Here is a 14,735-nt window from a genome sequence, read left to right as displayed (position 1 = left end):
GCTGCCTCTGCGGAAAAGGTTAACAAAAGTTAAATTTCTTTAGCAAACAGACAAAAAGCACTTCATTGTTCCGCAAGGCGATTAATGCCTGACTGTCAGAAAGGTGGAAATAAAATAAAATATGAAACTAATGACATATTTCAGCCTTCCGTAATTATGTGAATGTGCTTTAATTCATTTGATACCTCCTGGCCACAGATATCTGTTTTGTTTTCATTTGATGTGAGAGTAAACGAAGGGGAAAGAGCAAAATCACTAAATGTAAACACTGGTCACGTGGAGACTACCCACTATAACTCAGACTGCTCTGCGCATCAGCCTCGGATCTACGACATTTGTGAACCGGGTCAATACTTAAAATAAAAAAAAATACATCGAATTTTCAAAATATGTTCATCTTGTAGCACACATCTTTCATAAAAGTCTGAAACATAAAACATATGTATGCGAGGAAACGTAGGACATTATTTGGTCTTAAGTATGCCAAAGTGCAGTGCCACGCCTCTTCATAAAGCATTTTTCTACCGCACGTCCAAACTATATTCAGGAGAGTGGAAATTGAAATGTCCTATGGTGCTTCTCCTGCTCCCAGTCGGCCAGTTTGACAGCCTGCCCCTCTTAAAAAAAAATCTCTCAATTAATAACGGATGGGATTATTTGTAATCAAGAGAACAAGAATTCTTCAGAAAATCTTAACTCTTTATTGCCTATTAGTTAATAACTTCTGTTTTGCATGACATAAAATTAAATACAGGATATATAAAACCAATACTGACAAGAGGTAAGCATGAAATTACAAATTTCTTCAAACCTTAGCTCCTAGCATTTTTTACACTCTAATCTTGCTACAGTTTTACATGGCGTGCTTTCCTTTCTGCAAAAGAATCTATTACCTCATCAAAGCTCGTCAAACATTATGCTACATGAAAAATTGAAATGTCCCTATCTAATACTGAAAAAGCAGTTAATACAAATAATACCCAAGACTGGTGTGATTTCTCGATCTGATAACGTCTTTTTTATCACTGTCTGCTGGATAAAACAAAATAGGCCTTTCTAATATGGCAGCAGTTTTGTAACGCACCAAATAAACAAGACTGTTTTGGCACAAATGGCCATTTTTATAACACGACAGAATATAATCCACGCACCAGCTTCTCAAGCAAGAGATCGAAAAGTAGTATTACGAAATTTTTATATAAATTTGGAATAGTCTTATTCTTCCATAATCTGTGTGATGTCCCCGTTTCTTCTCCTTCCCCGTTCTAACAATCTTATCACCAATTTTGTAGCTATTGCTGCCACTGTCAAAATTTGTTCGCCGATTAACTTCACTAACCCTGCCAGAATCACAGGTTTAGTTATCCCGCGATTTTTTTTCCGGTTATGCGTTATTACGTGTTCCAACGACACGTTTTCAGCGTTACTTCCAGAATAGAACTTACGCGGCTGCTAGCCGGGGATTGTACTACTGGTCCTTACTAGTGTAGCGATCTGGCCAGAAATTTTCTGTCAAAATTTCATTTTCTTGGATACACCGAGAAGATAATACGTAATCTTTCTCACCTGTTATTCCTGTCAGTCGTTTATTTCCATTCTGGTAGTCTGAATCTACGGATTTCGCTAGTAATTATAACAATGCTGACATTCGCAAACCCAATCAACCAAATAATCAGACAGCGATTGGCATTCATCCGTTCGGCTTTACTCTCTCAAGCCCCGTCTCCTTTAGTCTGCGGAAAGTTTATTTCTAAATGCGACGAGGATTCTCCTGACAGAGGCATCACGTACATTATGCAAGCAATCATTCAAAAGTCAACTTATGATTCCTTCAGAAATCGAAATGTGTTCAAAAAAGTTCAAAAACGAACAGGGAAGCGCTTCAAAATCATATGAATAATCGATGGACAAACGTGCGCTGGATGCTAGGCACTTTGTGAAACAAGCTTTTCTCCTCAAGAACATGAATTTGGCGCCCCCTTTCCCCGGTACCATCTAGCTGTTTTCTGCGATTGCTTGCACAGCCAACAGCCACATTCCTGTGGCCAGAAGCGGGAGAATGTACTACTCAAACATGACTCAACTGAGCACGTGCATGAGCCCGCACGTATCTGCTAAAACAAATCAAATGTAAACCGTTGCGACTTCACGCCCATTGGAAGCAAATTGTTGTTATGAAGCAATCCCTAGTCTTCCTAAAGCCTTTGACACATTTTCAATTGGGAGACGCCTGCATGAGCACTGTGTGTCGTCGTATATGATGCATTTCCTTTGCAGTTTAAGTTATTTTCATTTTTTTCCTCTCGTTTATGTTTTATTGTTGAAGTATTATTCTGTAGTGGCGGGATACAGTAATATCCTTTGTTAGGGTATCAGTTCTTACCAGCCAAAATTACAAAAATTTAACTGAAAACTAAAACAATGAAAAATTCCCGGAATTCTAAAAATATCCCGGGTTTTTCCCGGTTTTCTCCCAGATGAAAAAATTCCCGGGATTTTCCCGGATCGTATACACCCTGGTCTTACAATTTAAAACTTTGTTCCTATGATAATGCTTTATTATTGTGTTGTAAAAGTGATTCACTGCAGCAAGATAGAAACAAGTCACACATCCAATGTGTCATCATTTCAATGATGGCAGTTCTGCACAATATAAAAACTGTTTATAAACACAAGCAGGATTGAGTTACTACAGAATGGGATTCATGTATCACTAGTCACTGCAAAAATGACTGACGTAGTTGGTAGCACTACTGAACATTTAGCAACAAAACCAATTTTTTAGCATCCATATGACAAATATTTGAAGTGCAAAACATCTGCTCTTGTTTGCCAGGACTTACGTTCCAGGAATACAACATTTAACACTATGGAAGATGAAACAACAAAATTCACAGACATTATATAAAAAACTTTAAATTGTTTTTACCATTCCTTGGGATAAGACTAAGTTTTTCAAATCGCCGAATGAAAGCAAGCTGCTGATAAATCATCTTTCACCATTTACTAAATACATAAAAGTTGATCTTTGGCTTAAAACACAGCCTCTTATCAATATTCATAACAGCTATCTACAACAATGGTGGCTTAGAAAAATTCTGGAGAACAGAGGAAAGGGGGGGGGGGGGGGGGGGGGGGGTGTGGGAGGTGTGCTCAAGGGTCAAATTTATGAGAAGTGGTTCTTCCTCAATTTATTTGTGGCCATTTCATGCCAAAGTGTGTCCTTTATTAAAATATTTTCATGACTAACTTCTAGTGCAAACACTGACCGTACATACATTTTCAGATCAGACAATATTCTCCATTTATAACTATTTTTTGGAAGAATCAACATTTTAGATTGTCATGAATGTATTTTATGTCAGTTTAAGATATTTCGTTTTACAGAAGCTAAGACTCGCAAAATAAAAGAAATATACTAGCTATTACATTATTTTTGCAGTTTTGAATCACTAAACAGAGCACTACTCTTAGGATTTTTTTATATGAAAAAATATGGGAACAGGCATTATGTGAAACAAATGCTACAATGGTGGGGATGGAGGTTGTTCACTGCAGTTCAGAGGGAGGGATCAGAAACCAACTAATTACGGATTTGTGAATATTTGTATGCATAATTTCAGCATATGATTAGGTCTAAAACTTTCCTTCAGCTGTTTTCTCTTGATATTTTAGGCTTTATTGTGAAAAAGTATATAAACTTTACAACAAAGCGTTGTACCTCTCTGGCCACTACATCCTCACATCTTTCAGACAGCATATGAATCTCATAGCAGAAGAAATGGGCACCTTTGGGGAGACCGACAAGTTACCAAATTTTGCCATTTTTTTTATGGCAAAGTTCTATTCAGCCACACCCTATGCCACTAATTGAAAAAGGTTTTAGTCAAATGAACGTATGGAGAATATGGCAGGTGAGGTAGGATTTCCCATTTCAATGTTTACAAATACATTTTGGTGTGTTTTGCAACATGCGATCAAGTAGTGTTATCCTACGAAAATCACCGTCTGTCACTGTACTGTGCTCATTTGTCTTTCAAGTGCTTGACTCAAATGCATCATTTGCTTTCGATAAAAATATCGTATGAATGTTTCAGTAGCTTCAAAAACCTTCTCCCTTCCACCACCATGCTGGCCTTCGACGCCAAAATTTGTTCTTCAATTGTTGAAACCATTCTTTGAAAGTTCTTCCACTAACAGCTGCCTCAATGTATATCTTTCTTAGTATTTTATGAACCTCAGCCACCAATTTCTTCACGTTAAATCAGAAAATTAAAACTTCCCACAAATGACGAGAATTAGGCTCTTAAGTTGACATGTTTAATCAGGAAGAACATTATGATGTAATCACAAATTTACTAATATTTTCATGGGGTTAAGTTCACAAATTCCTGAGTTTACTGTACTAACTTACCTACCACCTGCACCATCACTTGCTGCTGCTGCTACTACCATTTATTGCAAAATGACAGAAGCAAAGTTTCAGATCTAACAACAATAAAATTCTATCGCAGTTAATACTTTCATCTTTCCATTAACACCAAAATGAAAAACTGATTCATAAATGGAGTTATAGTGGCTACAAACTTTTGAAGTACATTTCCTACCAACCAAGTTCATGAACGTGATCCACATTTCAAAATGGCTCTGAACTGTAGCTTTGAAATGTATGTGTGTGTGTGTGTGTGTGTGGGGGGGGGGGGGGGGGGGGGGGGGGGGGCTGGAAAAATATAAGCCACAAGCTATGGGCATGTGCACACTTATCTCTTAGGAGCAAGGTTATTAAACTCTCTGAAATTGTCAGAAGAATTTCCAATGATCAGTCCAGGCTAGTCATGACCATCCACTGGCCTGCACTAATAGCTTTAAATTGGGAGAATGTGGTGACAGAACATATCCACATAGTCATGAATGGCTGCGATTGTTACTCTAACAAACCTTTTCTTTCTATCTTGTCAGTTAGCAATTACAAATGAAATTATGAGACTGACTTTTGACCAGGTCTCAATCCACTATAATGTCAGGCAAATCACACAGCTGCTCAACTGTTTTCCTATTTACACTTATGAACGTAACTAGACTTCCTGGCTGTACTGTTGACGTTTCAGGTTCCACTACAGCTACGTTCTTAAATATTTTCACAACATTATTTTTGGAGCAGACCTTCTACAAGGAAGTAGAAGGCCTGTTCAGAACGTACCTTTATGTATTGAAACTGCTTTGTTGGAGCACTATTTTCCAGCTGATGAGTGTAAAGTTTTTGTTTTATGTTTTGTGGTGCAAAAACTACAGATCACGAAGACAGAGAGGAATTAAAAAAATGACTATACATCAATCCCAATTGAAGTAAGAGAAGACAGCTAAAAACAGAGACATGCAGAAAGGGCGACAAAGACGCCATACAGAAATGGAGGTCCAAAATTAAAAGGCCTTTGCCATATTGCTGTGACGAATAAAAAGTAAAATGTGGTCGGCAGCTCACATGTCATTTGCTAAAACGGCTGACAACTCAGGTGGCAAACCCTAGCAGGAATGTAAAAGGTTAAAAAATGGCATTCCGTCAGAAGTGGCGGACAGTTAAAACTTGGGTGCAATGTGTAGAAAGTGGTGGGGGAGCGCCACTGTGCCCAAGAAGACAGTGCCCAATACGCAACCTAGTTTAAATTACTTCCTCCCAGCAGGAGGGGGCAAGAGGTCATCCAAACCGCTGGGAGAAGCTTAATAATCTGGAGCTTATTCCCATGAAGGGAGGATCAGTGGCGATGTCAAAGGGTCAGCACCACCTGACAGATGGCAACACAGAAGTCACTGGAGGGAATATAGGAACTAGTGAGCCGAGGTACAAGGACTGCAACCTTGGCAGCAGCCTCATTTCCTGGCAGACTTACACGACCAGGAACCCACAATAAACAATACAGAGGCTCCAGCAAGAGTACACAAGTGACAGTTTTCATGGACCTGTTGCACTAAGGGATGGGCAGTGAGGGTATAGCGCACTAACTATGAAGGGCACTGAGTGTCTGGGGCAGAGGACACAATTTAAAAGTCTATGTCACCAGATGCACTCCACGGCCTAATACAGGATGAAGAGCTCAGCTGCAAACATTGAGCAGTGGGCAGGAAGCCGCTATCTTAAGACATGGGCACCAATGACAAAGGCACACGAGACATGTGAGTTCAAAGTGAACGCAGTATTCAGACACCAATCCTAATTACTTGGGACTAATTAAAGCCTCTTCATGCAAAACCACAAAGCAGTCACTGAAGTTGGAAACTGAATGAGTCAAGATATTTGAGAAACACAAATGGCAATTTAGCACACGGGATGTTTATATTCGAGTATTATCCGACTGGCTGTTTAGTAAGGCATTATGGACGATTTTATATGTAAAAGCAGGTATACATGTGCACCTTACAATGTAACCTCTCACTCAAAATTGGCCAATAACACTGGTTTAATAACTGTTGCAAGTAAACCGACACCACAAAAAAATATATAAATAAATAAAATTATTTTTTATCTGTTCCTAGAAAGGTATTTTTTCTTTCACTAGACATATTTCAACAGTTATTTTTCTGCTCCTCTAAGCCTTAAGTTACTTCTTAACGTATATGTTTTGTATCTTTAACTAACAGGAAGCCATTATCTGGTACATTATCTATTAACAGTATACCTTATCACCCCAGCTTAAGTACCAGTCTATTATACAGTAGTTGATGTTGCAGGACAATTGTGTCTAGTGATATTTGCCACAGAAGCCTATTCAATCATATTGCTAACCTACTTTAATTTCAATTACTCTAATTCAGTGCAGTGAAATAGTGTGATCGTTAGCGTAGTCTAATGCTTGTTTACATTTGCGTCATATTTAAATCTAGTTTACCACGTTCAACACACTTTTCACCATAAAAACTAAAACAGCACGCTAAATTCAGAAACTGTATAATGGACAAGCCTCCGACAAGTATTTTTCTGCACAGTGTGTAAAAATACCTTACATAAACTTCAAAAAATGCAAGGCAGTCCACTAAGAAAGTTTTACTTTGTTCAACAATGACAGTTGCATCCAACAATATTATATGAAGTTTGAAAACTCCCACAGAGTTTAGCAGATTATGCAATATAATAAATGCTTTGGGGTACATTCACATGCTGTCAAATACAGTTTCCCCAAAATAAAGATAACTGATGCATGAATCAAATACTTTAAAAATCTGTATGAAGAATATATGAACAGTCAGTACACTAACATTAAGAAAATTACACCAATGAAACATTTGGGCACTATCATTTTAACAGAAAAATGATGAGTTTCTCACGTCTGATATCAGACAGGAACATCTCAGCTGAAAGATGGTGGTGGGAGGTATCTGTTTTTGCTCTCCAGAATCAGTGGCAAATGTAACAGGTGTTTCCCCAGTCAGCTGACAGTTGACTGTTGGAGAGTTTACATCAGTTACAGGTAGTCTGCATAAACCGGTTACATTGGTCACTGGTACATTGTATATATGGATTGTGATAACCCCTTCAGCATCAACTAACGCCTGAAGATGGTGCATGAAAAGCCGAAACTGGTAGCTACACAATAAATCGCATCTTAAGGGTAACTATAGGTATTTCATTTTCTTATCATAATATGGTAAGGCGGTAGTAAAAGTCCTTGTTCGAATTAACACACTGCATGTGCTATACATTCACTGTTAAGCCCTGGACTTTCGAAGCTATGACAAAGTCTCCGGAAAAACTGCGTGTTTCTCCTCATGGCGCAGCACAGTTGCTCTACTCCTCTCTGGCAGTCTGGAGTGACACAGAGCTAGTCTCTACTATTTATGTCTTGTAGCAGCACTTTTAATATGTGGTGTTGCATAAATGACATCAAGTAAAAGACGTTATGTAATACAAAGAGAGCAAAATGTCGATCACGAGTGGAATGTAGATCAATGGCAAACATTTTAGGATTGCAGAGCTGCAGTTTAAGCTAAGCAGTCACTTGCAAGCACTATCACAACCACTGGACATACTTGCTTCCACTGATATACATTCATTATTGTGACTACCTAAAATGCCTTCAACAATTGATGCATTAGCCAATCAGGACAGTGTTTGTTCTGTGTTCCCATATATATATATATATATATATATATATATATATATATATATATATATATATATATATATATATATATATTTATTTATTTTATACCTTTCGTAAGGCATGTCTTTAAATAAAGAGTTTTATAAAGCCCTCAATAAAATTAATAATGCAACAGAGCAAAAAAATTAAACCGTATTCCATATGGCATGTAAAACTTGGGCAGAGCATTATACCCTGATCAAAATAACTCAAGGTACCTATTTACAGGACACCTAACTTAACAACCCCCACAACACTCACTAGCACCTATTCTCTTAACAACTGTCTCACCGATATACTACTTGATGTCACAGTTATCAGAATAAATTGCTAATTAAACATTTAGGCCGTAATGTAATGGTCAACATTCAAGATGGTCTGTTATATTTCTCTATGACATTTATTTTATGAAAGTGTTGGAAATCAGCAGCCACAGTGTTCAGAGAAGTGATAACACTATTATGGTCCAGCAATCTGATTTCCGTTCAACATGTTCAGAACGAACACATAGCTGTATCAATTAACATTCCCATCATTTTATACTGTGTACAAGTGCCACTCACTTTGTTACTCTGACATACGTATAGGCAGAGGCATAATTACAGATTTCACAGTACACACTTAATTGCACAATTTCTAATCCCCCAAACAAAAAAATATGCAAAGCAAATGAATACAGTTTAAGATGTTCTTACTTACCAATCCTGTCAAAGAGCTCCCCTCCAGCAGCATACTCAAGGAACAGGTATTCCAGATTTCCCTCTCGACGCTGTCCAAAAAATCTAATGATGTGTGGATCAGACATCATTCGATGTATGCAAATTTCTTTTTTTATGTTTGATCTTGCATCTGGGTGCTTATCAACATCCACTACTTTCATAGCAACTGCCTCGCCTGTGCTTTGGTTCACCAGAAGCTTCACCCTTTGCAAGGATAAATGGATTGGGAAATTAAGGGCTATTTCAATGAAGTATCACCATGATCAATTATTTAACTTGTAAGACAGTACACTGCCTGCTGACACAAAGCCGAGAGGGAAAAAAAAAAAAAAAAATAAAAAAATAAAAAAAAAAATAAAAAAATATCACAATTTGTATTAAATCTGTGCTCTACTTTATGGCCAGTTATCAGAAAACAGCGACAATGTTTCCATCAACAATAACAATTTACAAAGCAAATTACTTTTAAAATGTAAACTTTCACAGCAGGAATTGTCACAATTAATACAATATCGTGGGCTATTATACCATGGTATAAGGGAGATGTCGGGTTTTGAAGTGAAATCCCTTAGACCATGGCATAATAGCCCAGAATATTTTACTAACTGTGAAAGCAAATTACATTAACATTTACTGAATAATGGATGAAAACTAATTACTGATGTGGTTTCTGTCACATGAATTGAGATGCACAGAAATGATGGCACTTGGTAAAGCAGTACTGTGTTATCAAAATAATCCAAACGTTTACAATACCATTAGGTAGCCTTCTACAACAAGAACTCTTTGTTTATTAAAATGTTTTCTGGAGTTTGGCGTGATTTACACAAAGACCTAAGGTTAAAATACGGAACATACATATGAAACTTTTGTTTCACATTGAACTACACTGTTTTAAATCTGACCTCTTCTCTTAATTATGGTTTTCATAGAAGTTCAATATCTGGTGAAGAGCTTAATACTAAGAAAATCTTATTTAGCAAGGTTAATTTAAATTTTCGTTTCCTTAATTTCCATCAATCGAACATTAAAAGCTTTCGATTGACACTACATAACTACATCATAAATCTGTAGTATGTGGAGCATGGAATAAAAAAACTAATTAGTGAAGTAATATATAAACATTTCGAACTAATTTACAACACTGATTTACAAAAATTAGTTCACTAAAACTTCTTAGCCCACTAATTGCAAGGGTTTTCAGAAGAGTGTCATAACTTCAAGCATTAAGATACTAATATTTCATTACTTACTCGCCATAGGCACCTTCTCCTAATGTTTGGGCGATACTCCATCCATCCACAAATTCTGATACCATCGTGCAAAATTATGGCAGGTACAACAGTTACCATTATTTATACTGACCGCTAAGGACGAATACCTGCAGTCAGAAGATTACTATATACCACTACAATAATCGTGTATTTTCAGTAACTATTAAAATGCATGTAAAATAGGCAATTATTTTCCAATTCACATTAAATATTAAGCAACGCAGCTAATAAGATAGCTTGTAAAGGTATTCTTCGACAGAGACAAAATTCGTTAATTTCGGAAATTGCAGGACTTCCCTGAATAATAACAAAGAAATCAATTTGGCTATCGTGACAACATTACGGTCAAACCAAGTTAAACTACGTACAACTGTCAAATCCAACACGTGGTTGTCAAGACAATGACTGCCGCGATTTCTAGGACATTGCAGTAGATCTAGCAAATACCTACGGGCATTATTCATTTTCAGTTTCACTAACAATACTAGTGTTATAGGTCTTACCGAAGGACATTGTACACAACAGCGACTTCTCCTCTAAAGCAAACTTCGACGTCTGGAAGCTATTACAGCGGTAACTCCACTTTCAAACCGCATAGCTTCTCCACCTCTCATGGCCGCTACATGGAGTTCACCGTTTTCGCGCCGAGGACAGTAAAATGGCGATTTTTATGATATTAGAGTCAAAGACAAGCAGAAGAAAGATGCAATTTTAAATTTAATCCCCATTTTTTTCTCTACCATAATTCGAATGTATCTCTTACCACACGCATATGAAATAACGCAGACCAATCTATTTCTATTTATTACTGCATACTATTGATCACTGACATCTCTGATATCACGTGCACCAAGACACGGCATTTAAGATTTGTTGCGACTCGATGTTGCAGTAGAAATCTTTGGTTATCGCGAAAAATGGTTGTCGCCAAAACGAGAAATGGAATTACTAGAATTACAAATTGTTCAGCAAAACCGTATCAGTCGTGAAAAAATCAATGTATTTACTGAAATAATTCTTAAGAATAAGGCAAGTACCAATGAATTTTATACCAGTAATCTGACAAAGCTTAGCAAGTAAGTGCAGTTCCAAGTTTGTTTTGAAATTGCACAAGCGCGTAATATTTACGAGTGTTGTCTTTCTTCCAGTTACATTTTGGAGTAAATAAACATGTTGTCTTCCTGGACAGTCTTAGCTACGGCAACAGTGTGGACAGCTCTATATCACGGAATAAGATATCAGTTTAAATTGGACCCTGAATGGTCATGTAGGTTACTAACAGCGTTCCATGCTACGCTTGTGACAGTGCTTGCCGTTCTGGCATGCTTCCTTGGACCGTGGCCCTTCACGGACCCTGGTGAGGACTGATGTTGTAGATTCGTTAGGCATTTAAATATGAAGAACGTCATGATACGCAGGCATCTTTATTTTCAGGTGGTCCCAACACAACTTTACAATGCGTTGTGCTTGTTACAAGTCTTGGCTATTTTATATTTGACTTCATATGGTGCCTTTATCATCAGACAGAAGGTGCTACCATGCTTATTCATCATGCAGTAAGCATCATTGCAATTAGCCGAGTACTAATGAAAGGTGTGTCTGGCACTGAAGCTGTGGCGGGGGTTGGTGGATTGGAAATTACTAATCCTTTGCTTCAGGCAAGATGGTTTCTTCGTTCTTCTGGTTACAAAGGTACTGTTGTGTTTTACTTAACAGAAATTACCTTCATGCTGACGTTTTTTGCTATGAGAATAATTCTTGGAAGTTATCTCTTCTTTGCTGTTGTCTCACATCCACAGCCAGATTTCGAAAGTAAAGTGTATTGCACAGCATTTTATGTGCTGTCATGGGTATTTATGATATACATTTTACAATACTTCAGAATGAAGTATGTAATAAAGTCAAAATAAGAAATATGGGGGGCTATTACGTGATGTGACAGTAAACTGTTTTTATTTATTTGCCATTTATAGTAATGATTCTTACAGTTGTCTTTCAGTCTGAACACAAGCAAAGAGTGCGGTGATTAACATTCAACTTTCAATACAGTGAATGCAAAGCAGGGAAATTATCGAAATAGGCTTGTGCTCTCTTAACATGCTGTGTTATGCCATTTATAAACAGTTTCCTTTAATTGTCTCACTTTCTTAACGGATAAATAGTGTGACAAAACTTCCTTTCCCTTGTGATTGCATCTTAGCATATAGTAGTGTGCTTTTTAGTGGCACACTGTTCGTTCTTTAAATATTTCGTAGTAGAGTTTTTACTATTTGCTTAAAGTGCTCAGGTTTTCATGTTTCTACTGAGTATGAGTATGTGGTGAGAGGGAAAAGGGAAGGAGGGAATTTATGGTTGACGATCTTATAAAAACAAGATTTGTGTAAACATAGAGAAATGCTTCAATGAAATCCGATTTAAATGCATACTACCAAACCTATGGGTACTGTTTATAAATTCACAACTGGTTGGTTTAAAGTAAAGCAGTCCTCGAGACTGGCTTTAGTAAACGTGTACTTAATTTTAACATATGGCTGTGTTGTAATTTTTCTGTTGCATAATTTTCTTCTGTGTAAAACTGTGTTCCTGGTGTGGTATTTATCAACATCACTGCACAAAATTATTTAATGTGTGTGTATATATTTTTTTTCTTTTCCTTTTTTTTTTTACAACTTGTGTATTATACATGGAAATTATTTATTACAATTTTGATATGTTATGTATATATTTTTAAAACATTTTTATGTCTGTACAACATTCTACTTATTAAACCTTTTTTTTAAAAAAAATATAAGATAGTATGATGCATTCTTATTTCCAAACCAACTTTATAGCCTACTTAAAATAGTCACACACACATAATAAAATCTTACTTTGCTGTTTTATTAGTCACAGTGCTCATCCCTTGCATAGTGGAAAATGATGAAACTGAGAATGAAAAATATCAGTGTGATTTTAAAATAACTGCACACTACTTTCACATATAAAAAAAAAATAAAAAATCTTGTACTTTAGACTCCAGTACAAGTATTGTAGTATAGAAGTACAGGCTAAACAGATCCTGCTCTGCTGATTATATAGGAATAAAATTTTTGAAGGGCCATCAGATAACCCTCTTTGTTAAGCTAACAAAGATAGTGGACCATAAGACATCTTAGCAGACTACAGAACCTTTCAGGTTATAACTTTTTTTTTTTTTTTTGCAACCATGGCTGTTGTATGTGTGTTAAAGAGGACTTGCTCACATAATTATCAGGAGAAGCGACAAGTGTTTCACACAATTATAACCATCGTACCATATTAAGTAGAAATGCATCTATAAATCATTGGACAAAACAAAGGTTGTAAGAAAGTATTTTGTGGCCAAAGTACAGGGCTAACTTTATCCCCATTAGTTGGGCTACTGCTTTTGGGCACTCAGCAGTTCTTAAAGTCTCTTGCAACAGACTGATTAGAAATGACAAGATATGGTCTCATTGCAGTGCACACAAATATTTTCCCTATCAGATTAAAGACACCATACAGAACTTTGAAATATGATCCACATTTGCCTCACCCTCATCTGATACTGCTGGAATGTTTCCTTCAAATTTTTTGTACTGCCCCTTTTACAGCATAGAACTGATTACTCTAATTACAAAAAGTAGAACATTAGATGAATGGTTGACAATGTTCTTCATTGCTGAACAGTAATACTTATGACCCATTACTTGTTTTGTATCCCAAGCTGCTGTTTCTCATTGCCACACAACATTCATTCAGAAAACTAAGGTTATTGCACATGCGGGGATTACGAAATATTTAGCTACAATGACTGACTCATATGCCTGTATCATTGTTCTCCTGTAGTGCCACCTGCCCTGGTACCCAACTTTCCTAGAAGCTGTGAATCTTAGATAATTTTCTGTGCCACATACATTTGCACAATAACTGTAAAACATTCACAAATGCACCTTGATTCCTACAGTTCCCTTAAGAGAAATGTAGACAGCACCAGAAACACAATTACTGAATGTATAATCCTGTTCGAACTTAACTTATCCTAATCACATGATAAAGTATTCAAATCTGCCAAAGTTACTTCTTTGCTTACAATTTTTGATCCATGAACATCATCTCACAAGGCAGTCAAATATACAGTACAATGGTGTTGACAGCATACTATACAAATGTTGTATTGTGAATAGCTAGCTGCCTTCTAATGAAAACAGGCATCTTTTCATTTGCACAGTGTCCAGAAACCTAACAGCAATAGTCTAGCTGGGGGAGAAAAAAAAAAAAGCAGCTTCACAAAAATGCAGTAAGCATGACTAAATTGTATTCTATAGTCAGATTCATGAATGGTGGCGATTTGTAAAGGGTACACATTGTTGCCAGTTCCAACCGACAGTTACTGTAGACGCATATACGTGCTTTGCACTTGAAGAAAGTATGTGCCCTACAAATTATGACTTGCTTGCTTATTCAGTATTTGTCACTTACCACCACCATCAGCAATGATTCTCTTAACAAATTGAATAAAAATTCATTAAACAACTTGCTAAGATTACATTTAATGGTTGCATTGAGCATGAAATTCACAGCAGAGTGGTGCACAGAACACTACTGAA

The 14,735-nt window shown here is 36.8% G+C and overlaps 2 protein-coding genes across 3 annotated transcripts in view; one reads left to right on the top strand and one right to left on the bottom strand.

Moving 5' to 3' along the window:
- The window catches only part of LOC124619229 (serine/threonine-protein kinase grp), a 96,769-nt gene extending 85,838 nt beyond the window's left edge, over positions 1 to 10,931 (bottom strand). The window contains exons 1-4 of one of the 2 annotated variants that reach the window (XM_047145470.1): positions 10,892 to 10,931; positions 10,632 to 10,747; positions 10,108 to 10,235; positions 8,835 to 9,058 (exon numbers count right to left, since the gene is read on the bottom strand). In XM_047145470.1, coding sequence (XP_047001426.1) covers positions 8,835 to 9,058; positions 10,108 to 10,172 — 289 coding nt within the window. In that variant the 5' untranslated portion in view covers positions 10,173 to 10,235; positions 10,632 to 10,747; positions 10,892 to 10,931. Of the gene's footprint in view, positions 1 to 8,834; positions 9,059 to 10,107; positions 10,236 to 10,631; positions 10,842 to 10,891 lie in introns of those variants that run through there. The other variant, XM_047145469.1, reaches the window with a different exon arrangement.
- LOC124619231 (TLC domain-containing protein 5-like) lies at positions 10,888 to 12,787 on the top strand. The gene is made up of 3 exons (XM_047145472.1): positions 10,888 to 11,157; positions 11,277 to 11,485; positions 11,563 to 12,787. The coding sequence occupies exons 2-3, from the start codon at positions 11,299 to 11,301 to the stop codon at positions 12,036 to 12,038; spliced, it is 663 nt and encodes a 220-aa protein (XP_047001428.1). The 5' UTR covers positions 10,888 to 11,157; positions 11,277 to 11,298; the 3' UTR covers positions 12,039 to 12,787.
- Positions 12,788 to 14,735: the final 1,948 nt, after the last annotated feature.

This window comes from Schistocerca americana, chromosome 6 (genome assembly GCF_021461395.2).
Source record: "Schistocerca americana isolate TAMUIC-IGC-003095 chromosome 6, iqSchAmer2.1, whole genome shotgun sequence".
Taxonomy (NCBI): domain Eukaryota; kingdom Metazoa; phylum Arthropoda; class Insecta; order Orthoptera; family Acrididae; genus Schistocerca; species Schistocerca americana.
This window is presented reverse-complemented; position numbering and strand designations above follow the sequence as displayed.